This window comes from Euwallacea similis, chromosome 18, assembly GCF_039881205.1.
Source record: "Euwallacea similis isolate ESF13 chromosome 18, ESF131.1, whole genome shotgun sequence".
Taxonomy (NCBI): Eukaryota; Metazoa; Arthropoda; class Insecta; order Coleoptera; family Curculionidae; genus Euwallacea; species Euwallacea similis.
The window spans coordinates 2544957-2556087 of NC_089626.1; the positions used below are offsets into that span (position 1 = coordinate 2544957).

Below are 11131 nucleotides of genomic sequence, written 5' to 3' on the forward strand. Positions count from 1 at the left end.
ATGTAAATAGATGATGGATTTTCTGGGAGAAATAGTTTGAGTTTTGAATTTTTTGTGTTTACCCTAAAGTAAGCACAATGAATATGAAGTAATTTTGTTACTTGAAATGGAAATATGCACCGCTTATAGTGCGCAAAGTTGCTACTTAATTTCGGCAACAATATATTTACTCATAAAGCGCACTTAGCTTAGTCCGGATCTGTGCATCAAAAATCACAAATGCTGTCATATTGGGAAGCTTCATAGAAGCTTAAAGAATATGTATTTGTTTCACTATTCTCCTAAGTTAATAACGAGCAGAAATGAGATGGACTGATGCTGAGGTTGACAGATTGATGCTCCCATTGGATGGGAAACAAAGGTAAAGCATCACCGTATCGTTCGTGATTGGTGTATCGCTAGAAGGAGGCAATTTGCTATTCCTGCCATTGGTTCGTTTTTGCTCATCTCATCCAGGTGCCTGGTTCCGAAATTGTTGTTCATTGCGGCTATATTTCCATTATCCATTAATCACTCTTAATACGATAAAAATGTTTCTACTACTGGCAATAGGTACTAGCAACAAATTGATCGATTATCCATCACCGGGTGCCCACTAGAGCTCAAATAACCCAAAGTGAAAATTATGAAAAGATACAATCCGTCCTTGGTATTATTTTCTCGAATTGAGAGCGTGTTACATATTTGTCTCGGACATTGTTAATTACGCGAAATCGCGTTACTTAATAGCTTGAGGTGTCATATGTATCGCAAATACATATCATTAGACGATAGAGTTGGGTATTTTTTGGGCGGTGGCTCGAAAGTGAACGCAAAAATGACGTTGGAAGGGATCGATTTTTGGTACTATAAAAGCGGGCCGATTTTTTTAATGGTCACACACAATCATCGATTAGTTTATTAGCTATTAACAAAAACCAAAAAGATGTACAAGGTACGTATTGATCTTTAAATTAAAAGAAGAAACATGTTTTAATCGTTTTTTGGGCAGATCCTCGTGTGCGCTCTTTTGGCCGCCGCCAATGCAGCTCCAGCAAGCGAAGCTACCTCCTACACCTCCTTCAACGACAATCACAACTCAATTCATCACATTCAGTCCGCTCCAGTTCACTACTCCGCTCCAGCTCAATACTCCGCTCCAGTTATCACCAAAGTATCAGTAACCCCCACCGCCCCCTCATACTACCAATCCGCCCACGCCCCGATTGTCGCCAAAGTGGCGGTGCCCATTGTCACCAAACAAGTGATTGCCGCCCCCGTGGCTAAATCCGTTCCTGCCTACCATGAAGCAGAATACCAAGCCGGCCCTGCCAAATACGAGTTTGCCTACACCATTGCCGATCCTCACACCGGAGACTATCATTCCCAAGAGGAAAAGAGGGACGGAGACCGTGTGGTTGGACAATACTCTTTGCATGAAGCTGATGGAACTGTGAGGATCGTCAAATACTTTGATGAAGGGCATGGGTTCAATGCCGTAGTTGAGAGGCAAGGGCACCCTGCTGAGAATCCAGTGGCGTACAAGAAAGTCGTGGCTGCAGTCATTCCTCAGTACCCCGCCTACCACTAAATTGAATTGCGACCTTTATCGGCTAAATTAGCCGGATGTTGTTTTTATTTATTTAATTTCTTTATCTTGGCAATAAAAGTTCAATTATGAAAATTAATTTGATTTTTCAATCAGTACTAACGAAATAGTAATAACAGACACAAGGGCAGGAATTACGAATAAAACAAAATGGTGAAGGTTCATTTCATTGGGAACCATTATTCTCCTTCACCATCAGGGCAAGAAATGTATATAATAAACAAGTTTTTTATTTATTTCAAAACATATTTAATGGAACGTAAAGTTTGGGTAATGCTCAAATCATGTGAGTGCCTTAGTACACAGATGAAAAATCAGGAAAAATAAAGTTTTAAGCTAAAATCGGCAATTCTGCAATAGTCTTATGACTTGGCATTGTATGGTGATGGAGTTGCCAAGGGCGGAACCATGTTGCCAAATTGTAACCAATGTATTGAAAAATCAGTTAAATCTTACTTTTTATTTATTAATCTGACTAATATTAAAGGTTTAAAGAATTTTGAACTCTGCTTCTGCTTGCAAATAGAAATGGAATTTATATACTGTTATCAGTTTAATAAAGGTGCGAGAAAGTTAATTGACGCTGTGACAGTAGCTGATCGAGATCAAACCCATAAACGCAACAATGGGCATGCCAATTTCCGAGGTTTACTAGTGCAATAAGAGTTAATAAACATATTGCAAAATTAATTAAATTTGTCGTTGAATAATCGAATAATTTTCTATAAGACAGGACAGCTGGTAAATGAGCGTTTGAACATATAATTATATGAATATCCACTGAAATAGTCCTGCAGCAAACTGAAACAGTTTATGAATATATAACGTATTATCATTTTATTAGACAACAATGAACAGATACATAAATAACAAATAATAAATAATTAAGTCCAAATAAGTGTACATCTCAGTGATAATCTGGATAATGAGGAATATCCACGTATTTGTAGGCAACTGGAACCTCATCAACACATAAAAACTTGCTTATTGTGTAAATTTCTTGCCGTGATGGCGAAGGAGAATTTAGTTCCCAATTAAAGGAATTTTCGTTATTTCGCTTTATTCCTAATTCTTGCACTTGTGTCTACTAGTATTATTTCAATAGTGCTAATTGAAAAACGAAGTAAATTTTCATAATTACGCTTTTATTGTCAAGGTGAATAAAATAAAGAAATAAAAACAGAATCCAGTTAATTTTCCGATAAATAATAATATCGCCCATATACATCCGCCAAACTGTTCTAGCGATATGCGTTTCTGGTTCATTGAAATTCTTTTTGCTTTATAACGATATTCGACAAAAACCATCTCTTTGGCCCAGCACCTAAATCCTCACAGAATTTTTTTGCGGCGTATTGCGTATATCATAATCCAACCTTTAACCATTACTAGGTCATACCCGAAGCCTATAATGGGCACACCAAAGACAAACCAAAAAAAACGATTATTATACGCGGTTGTGTGTGACCGATTAATTTTTTGACCAAAAAATTGCTTTAGAGGTCTAGGCCTGCAGTGTTTCCCATTATAAATACGCGTGTGGCGGAATTTGACGTGACAGTGCAATTTTGCAGTCAGCAAGAACTCACGATGTCATCATCAGTAAGTTACTAAAAGCCCTTTTTAAAACATTTTAAACTGTTTAAAAACCGCCTCATAGGCGATCATTTTAGCCGCCTTGATAGCAATTTGCCACGCTGGGTACCCATCAGTAGGTGTGGTACCATACCCTCAAATCCCCTACATTGGAACTCCTCTCTACAATCATCACGGTCCTGACAAGGACTATTACGTAAGTCTCAAAAATTCCAAATTTCCTGAATAAATTAACTCTCAGTGCATCAGCAGGCATACCCAAAATACAAGTTCGCCTATGGAGTAGACGACCCCCATACAGGAGATCATAAGTCCCAGGAGGAAATCCGAGATGGGGATGTGGTCAAGGGGTACTACACTGTAGCAGATCCTGATGGCACTTTGAGGGTGGTTCACTATACTGCAGATCATAACGGTTTTAACGCGATAGTGGAAAAACACGGAAAGTCGATACATCCAGCTCCAGTGCCTCCTGTTGTGGTGGAGAAGGTCGTGCCAGTAGTTAAAGAAGTTGTTTACGAGAAACCCTATGGGCACGATTATGGATATCATGGGTATTAAAGATTATCTATTTTGTATATAGAGTGAATGTTCTTGCTGTTGAGTTATTTATGTTTTTTCTAATACTAATTGAACTTGAAGAATTGAGTAAAATTTCACATGTGCATTAGTAGTTTACTTAACGCATTCAATGAACTGAGAAGCGTGGAGTCAACAGAAAACAGCAAATCCTTGTACTTTTTTGAATTTCGCGCGGTTTATGAACGAACTGAAGGTTTAGTGGTCTATGCACGACACGCATACATTGAGGGCGTTCAAGAGTAGAACGGGAAGTCTTGTACCCATAAAACCATGATATCATTGAGGCTTTAGGTAATAGAGTCAATCGGAGGCTTCTGCGGAAAACCTCCAAGAGCTTATTACGGATAAACGAAACAATCTGACAGAGAACAGCGTTTATTTCCCAATAATCACAACGACTACAAAATACAATACAAAAATATAAATGAAATATTCAGTTCAAATTCAATTGCTGATCTGGTAGACCACAAATTACAATCCGAAGTATTGCTTTTCTTTCAACCATCATTATGACAATACGGCACGGCAGAGCCGTACGTTGCGCAGGAAATAAGCCGTTCCTTTTTCAATTTTACGGATTTTTTTGTATTTTTTGAGTTTTTTTTTTCATTATTTTACTTCTCCCCGTTGTAAGCGGAAAAGAGGTTGGTTAGATGAGTTTTCAATCTGTTCGATCGGCACTGGAGAATTGCGAGTGACGACGCTTTAAATAATAAGTTATGAAAACGCAGCAAGACGTACGGTCTTAAGACATTTCATTGACGAACTGCAGTGCGGCTGCTTTCAGTCGGATCGCGCGTGTACAAATTAATATTTTCCTTATAAAAAAAAATCGACTACGTTATACAAAAGTATCAAAATGTCGCGCGACACACCGCTCTGAAAGCAGAACCCGACCAAAATTGAAACGAAAGCGTCGCGAAAAATGTGAGAGAGAACAACGCACAATGAAATGTCTTTTGCCCGCTAGTAAATACACATAACAAACGTTTGTAGTTGTTTTTCAAAACTATTTGTAAAACAACTACAAACAACCTAATGTGGCACGAGCGATTACGCCGTGCTCTCGGTGGTGGTGTTCTTCACCGGTTGGCTGTTTTCGGTGTTTACAGGTGCAGCACTTTGTGACTCTTGGGCCTTGGGGACCTTCTCACCAGACCATTCATCTGTTGGCGCTTTGTCACCACCCCACTCCTCGTTCGGTGAATCGCCGTTCCTGGGTCTGGGCGGTCCGCGTCTGCGGTAGCGTGACCTCTGCTGCCCTGGGCCCCCTTGGCCTCCCTGATCGCCCTGGCCCTGGCTGTCTTGCGACGTGGGGCGTCGTCCGCCGCCGCGTCCTCCACGGAAATTGCGTCGGAAGAAACGGCGTGGAGGGCCACGACCGCCGCGCATCGGAGCGTCTCCATTTTCATCGGGATTGGCTTGATAATCTGAAGAAAGAATACATTCATTGTACCTACTTCAGTATAAATGTTAAAAATCCCACCCTTAACCCTGTAGACATTTAAATGTCTTCCCACTTTCCCCCAACGTCGATCCCTTTACAATACTCACACATACCTCGAGGAGGACCCATGTACCCCCCTCTCATGTATCCGCCCCTGAAGCCTCCACGGCCACGTCTTGGCCTGTATCGACGTAGCGGACCCTGCTGCTGCGGTCCTCCTTCGCCTCCCGACAGGGCTCCGTCCTTTTCACCCTCGCTCTGACTTTCGCGAGGTCGGCGTGGTAGTGGTGGTGGTCCTCGACCTCCTCGTCCACGAGGGTACCTGGTATTACCAGGAAAGTTACCACTCGCGACCAGAGCTTACTTTTTGCTTTATTTCAGGGACTTTACAGCTTGCTTTACACATCAAAGTTATTGAGGCAACTATGAACTTACCACGCACGATAGCGACGACGGTCTGCAGCATAGGGGGAGCCACGCACGGGTTCTCCATTGGGGCCTGTGACGTTGGCGGCCTCGTTTCCCTTTTCTCCCACTACGACGTTAAATTCCACCGTTTCTCCGTCTCCCACAGAACGAACGGCCTTTTTTGGGTTGTTCTTGCTTATGGCTGACTAAACACAACAACAAAAAAAATAAAAAAACAGTGCTTCCAAAGAAGAGGAAGCCTAGCCCAATATCTAATGCTAGTAAACTTATATAATGTTCCCCGTTAAACAACAAATGGCCCAAAACAACAAATCAAACCCCAAAAAAACGTTATTTAGCGGAGTTATCCTAATATAGCACACTTATGACTCAAGCATCTCTTAGAAGTTCAGAGATGGATCTAAGGAGTGTGCAGATTAAGTTGTGTTAAGTTCAAGAATTTGCACTTACTTGATGCACAAAAACATCTTCTTTTGTATCATTGCGGTTGATGAATCCGTAACCGCTCTTCACATTGAACCACTTCACTGTACCAGTAACTTTAGTTGCTAGAATTAAAAAAAAAATCCATCTTAATCAACCGACTTATTATTTAATATTTTTAAAAATTGGCATGGGGAACCATTCACAATTGCTTAAAATGCCTGCTAACCTATTGCTGCTAGAACTTGTATAAAATGTATGCTAAAATTACCCTTTTTCAGTATTTAAAAACTGAAAAGAAACGCCTATTTCCAACAAATATTTGCTTTAGCACAGACTTGATACACTCAAACACACTAAAAATTGTAAGAATGTGGACATTGCCATGTGCTATACAAATTCTTTCTTTTTTTGTAGTGATAAGAAATTGGGAAAAAATGGCTGCCAGCAAACTCGAGGAAATCACAGACAGAACACATATATACAATGAGATCCATTACAAGGTAACAAAGAATATAATCTAAAAAATTTTACTTGAATATCTTGGAGATACCTTGTGCTGGCTGGCTTAAATGCACCCTTTTAAGAGGAAAATAATTTCTTTTCAGGCTACCACGTAACACATATTATTTAAGTGAGGAGACTGGTTTGACATCCAGAAGAACTGCTGTTAAACCATGGTAATTTTTTACATTGGGGGACTCATCTTCAGACAGTTGATAGTAAGTTATATGCTCTCAGTTGATCTCTTGCTCAACTAGCTCTATGAGTTCCATAAAAATAACTGTTTGAACAGGAAATGCAGCTGCATGCATAGTGTAAGCCATTCTGGCTTCTTTGTTAACATTTGTTAAAATGAAAAATATTGACACTTGAATTCATCTTTAATAAATAGAAAAGAAAAATGGCGGCTACTACGCTAAACAGGCCTAAAGCTTTTGTGAACTCTCAGATCCGCAGGATCCCTTTAAATTCATCAAACTTTGCCTTAACAAACAATCACGAAGAATATTTTTTGAGGGAACGGAGAAATCTCCAGGCAAAAATTGGTTAAAATTGATGGGCCATGTGCTCAAAAGAAGATGGACGACCGGTGACGCTACAACGCCGCCATGCACGCCAAATTATTTTAAAAAAAAGGGCTCTTACCGATGACTTCCTTCTGTTTCGGAAGAGGCTTCGCTTGCTCTTGGGCTTGAAGTGGTTGTTCCTGCTCCGTTTCAGCCATGGTGGTGTTAAAGGGCCGGTGGAAGATGTTAAAACCGCTACCTGACCTTGGTGTTGCTTCTTCCTCTCAAACTCGGTCGGTTGTTAAATGATCTTGGCGACGTTCGGATTTTTCACCAATATAAATAAACCATTTCGGAAGCTAGCACAGACGACACAGCGGTTCGCTATACTTGTCGGCGATATGTTGAGCTGCTTAGTCTTTCTTTGTTTCGCCGGGAAACTGGCGTGAAAGGTTGAATCGGCTTTTTAAGTTTGCGCCTGCTCGATGCAAATACCGGAAGAAAAGAAATGACAGGATTTTATGCAATTTTTGTAAAAACAGCTTTTGGTTTTTAAGAGAAAGGATTTGCGATTTCATTTCATACAAATTAGGACAGAAATTTGAATTTTATTTTTAACGGTATTTTCAAAATCCTAAAATCATTCACTTTAGCAGACACACCTTGAATTAAGTTTAAAGGCTAAATTCGATCAAACATGGCCACTAATTTAGGCTAACACCCATACCGAATTTATTACAATTAATCATAACTATTACACTATAAACAATAGAACAGGCACAGAACGTAGCACATTACACGTTATATTTAACAATGAGTATATATTTGAAGAAATGCAAAGAAAAATTCTGCGTCAAGCCTTACTAATGCGCCATTTTGAAAATCGTCTTGTTCAAATTTTACCGTTGACCATGAAACTTCAACAACGTCACCTATTTAAACGTCAAAAAGCAAAATAAACAAACACCCAAAAAATAAAGAATTCAACGTTTATTAACAAATATTTATATAAAGATCAATTATTAAGAATTTTTCTTGTTATTCCAACATGGAAGAAGACCATGAAGAACTTCTGCAATACTCCGATGACGAATCTCTGTCCGAACCAGAAGATCATTGCTCCCCAGTTGAGAAACCAGAGGAACGCTACTTGTTCCCTTTAATTTTCTTTCCACATACAAAACTACAGTTTTTCACTAATTTAATACTACTCATACTGTCCAGTGCCATGCTCCTGGTGATTTTGCCCTTGTATATCAGCAACATTAACACCCAAGGCAATGTCTACTCTCTCATTGCAGTTAACATTCCTTTAGCAACCCTTATATTCTCCATCATATTACTTGTAATGAAATTTGCATGCAACAAATTCAATAATCGCAAATTGCTGAGCTTACCCACAAGATTTTGGCCTCTTTTACAACTTGCCACTCTCTATGTGTGCTTCAGCTATTTATATTTGTATGCCTCAGACAGGAATAGGGTTTTGTGTCATTTGCAAGATCCAATCAAAGGAATTGTTCTGGTATTTGCCTTGCTGTATTACTTCTTCTTTTGCAGGAACGGTAAGTAAGTTTGCATGTTAAAAAATTCCCACTTTGGCATCGAGTTCTTAGTAATGGGGCTTCGCCGAATTTTCTCTACAACTACAGTGATTGTTGGTCTGTTTATAGCAGTAGATTATGGGTTGTGTGATGAATTTGTATGTAGAGGTTATGACCGACAGACCATTTCTGATGATGCAGGGAATGAAACTTGGAGAACACACAGCATATGGGCAGGCCTTTACATTCTCAGTCTAATATTATTTGCAGCTTTCTACACTTTATTAGACAGACACGTGGCCCCTGAATATGAAACTGTATGTAAATACTGCAAGTTTGTGACAGAGTTTTGATTAACCATTAATTCCACAGATGCCCTCAAACATAATTTCTCCAAGTTTTCTCAACACAATTTCAAGTTCTGTTACTGGAACTACCTCAAATGCTGAGGCTGAGATTGTGGATGCAGAAAGGAGGGTTCCCACTGAAACTGTTAGCAGGAAATCTTCAGTTCACTTTGCCTTATGGATTCATATATTTGTTCTTGTTATCATGGCAATAACATTTTGGATAGATTTAATTCCAGGGGTGGGCAAAGGCACCGACGGAAGGGAGGCATTTGATTACACCCTTCAAGGCATTAACTGCCATTTCACAAACCAGGAACACACCTCTCATCTTGCCACTACTTGCAAATATGTTATTTGGTATGCATTGGTATTTCAAATTGCATACATAACATTTGTAATAACATCCATCAACATGTTGATTTTATCCCAATCTGCTGTGTTTACCATTGCTACTATGTCATTTTCTCTGCCGGTAATTGGAATTTGGTGGTCCCTGTTCTACGCCTCACCTGCAGGTAGTTTTGCCTTAAATTAAGTTTAGTGGCTGAAGTAAAAATGTAATGCAATTTCAGGGGATTTGGTTTGGTCGCCGAAATTAAGAGGAGAATTCATATGTTCAATCATTGGATGCCCAGTAGTGGCCGTAGGACTAGGTCTACTGTGCAAAGCGCATTTTGAGGACATTCGCAAGCCCATGAGAAGCGCCTTTTCAGGACCGTTCAGATCGTAAACCCGTGGGGGACGTTCCTGCTGTTGCCAAAGACTTCCTGGACCTCAAGTAAGATTTTATGATTTTTATATTGCATTGTTAACCACAGTGGTGTAATGAAAGTTTTAATTATATACAATTGTTTTTTATCGATGTTGATGGAACGCTTAAGATGTTATCTGTGTTATTAACGTCGACGTATTTAGGTGTCCGTATTTTTTATAATAGATTTACGTATTAGGCGGAGAAGCGATCGTTGTGTTAACCGAGGAATTTCCTATTATTGTCCTCACTCATTGGAAGCATTGTTATTTCTGTTAGGAAAACAGCCCGACTTAATGGTACAAATACTTGCCAAAATCAAACTGCGTACTTATAGTGAGCTACTTAAATTACCGCAGTAAACTTATGTCCCTGTATAATGTATGTCTCTATTATTAAATGTCGTATTGTTATGAAATGCTCATATTCCTTATACAGGGTGTAACACATCATCACGGAGATACTCTAGGGGGCGATAAAACTGCAAAATACGAAAAAACGCTAATAGACCCGCGGCACCCGCGGAAAATGCACCATTTTCGTGTATAGGGTGGCAAAGTCTCAGGTTAGTCCCAAAAAAGTCCAAATTATTCAGGTTGGGAGGTCTAAGAAGTCACGACTGAGGTCCTCCCCCGACTTATCCAACGGTTGTTAAAATGTTGATTCAGAAACTCCCTTACCTCGATACTGAAATGGACTGACGCACCTTGATGCATAAATCGCACTCGTAAAATAAAGAAATGCGAACCTTTGCCACCCTGTATATCGAAAATGGTGCGTTTTTGACCATGGGTCTGTTAGCATTTTTTAAATCATTTTGCAGAGTACTATCGCCCTATGAATTTTCTTCATGATGATATGACACCCTGTGTATCATTAGTATTGGAACTGTAATGGAAGCCAATTAACTACCTAAAACACTTAGGGAAGCATAGTTTTAGAAATATATATAACCATATATTTTATGACTCAATCATAGATCAGTCGAATGCATCAATTTAGCAATCGCGACGTGAAATTCTAGTCTGTACTGGCTGGTTTGTGATTCATAACTATACTTATATACAAAGAATTCAACTATAATATGTGATCAATTATTATCGACTACGTTGTTGTGTGTCTGTAGGGAGTAATTTACGGTCTCAATTATTACAAGTCGTGGTCAGTTAAGCGCGTTAAAAATTCCAAGATGAAACTTGTCCTCACAAACAGAAACTTAAGTTTCCTTTTCAAAGCAAATTACTCATTTACTAGTTGTATGGATAAGACAATATAAACGATTCAGATACATGGTAAATTTTAAACAATATTTTTAAGTAAATATACCAACTTATATTGTGGAACCTCCATGTTAGGATTATACCAGTATTATACCGTATCTTGTACGTTAACCCTTTGTGTTATTTGGCGA

The 11131-nt window shown here is 39.2% G+C and overlaps 4 protein-coding genes across 5 annotated transcripts; 3 read left to right on the forward strand and 1 right to left on the reverse strand.

Moving 5' to 3' along the window:
* The first annotated feature begins 925 nt into the window (after positions 1 to 925).
* LOC136414849 (cuticle protein 7-like) lies at positions 926 to 1635 on the forward strand. The gene is made up of 2 exons (XM_066399066.1): positions 926 to 934; positions 977 to 1635. Exons 1-2 carry the CDS (start codon positions 926 to 928, stop codon positions 1568 to 1570), a joined length of 603 nt encoding a protein of 200 aa, XP_066255163.1. The 3' UTR covers positions 1571 to 1635.
* Positions 1636 to 3178: 1543 nt separating this feature from the next.
* LOC136414850 (cuticle protein 19-like) lies at positions 3179 to 3859 on the forward strand. Its single transcript, XM_066399067.1, has 3 exons — positions 3179 to 3190; positions 3249 to 3380; positions 3437 to 3859. Exons 1-3 carry the CDS (start codon positions 3179 to 3181, stop codon positions 3743 to 3745), a joined length of 453 nt encoding a protein of 150 aa, XP_066255164.1. The 3' UTR covers positions 3746 to 3859.
* A 266-nt stretch (positions 3860 to 4125) lies between these two features.
* LOC136414917 (Y-box factor homolog) lies at positions 4126 to 7402 on the reverse strand. 2 transcript variants are annotated; one of them, XM_066399211.1, is made up of 5 exons: positions 7215 to 7402; positions 6093 to 6190; positions 5649 to 5827; positions 5327 to 5535; positions 4126 to 5196 (listed from the first exon to the last, which is right to left on the reverse strand). In XM_066399211.1, the coding sequence occupies exons 1-5, from the start codon at positions 7291 to 7293 to the stop codon at positions 4820 to 4822; spliced, it is 942 nt and encodes a 313-aa protein (XP_066255308.1). In that variant the 5' UTR covers positions 7294 to 7402; the 3' UTR covers positions 4126 to 4819. The 2 variants fall into 2 exon arrangements, with proteins under 2 accessions (XP_066255308.1, XP_066255307.1); XM_066399210.1 differs by having other exon boundaries at positions 5321 to 5535.
* Positions 7403 to 8005: 603 nt separating this feature from the next.
* On the forward strand, positions 8006 to 11111 carry LOC136414804 (uncharacterized). The gene is made up of 4 exons (XM_066399014.1): positions 8006 to 8640; positions 8692 to 8936; positions 8992 to 9484; positions 9542 to 11111. The coding sequence occupies exons 1-4, from the start codon at positions 8124 to 8126 to the stop codon at positions 9697 to 9699; spliced, it is 1413 nt and encodes a 470-aa protein (XP_066255111.1). The 5' UTR covers positions 8006 to 8123; the 3' UTR covers positions 9700 to 11111.
* The last annotated feature ends 20 nt before the right edge of the window (positions 11112 to 11131 follow it).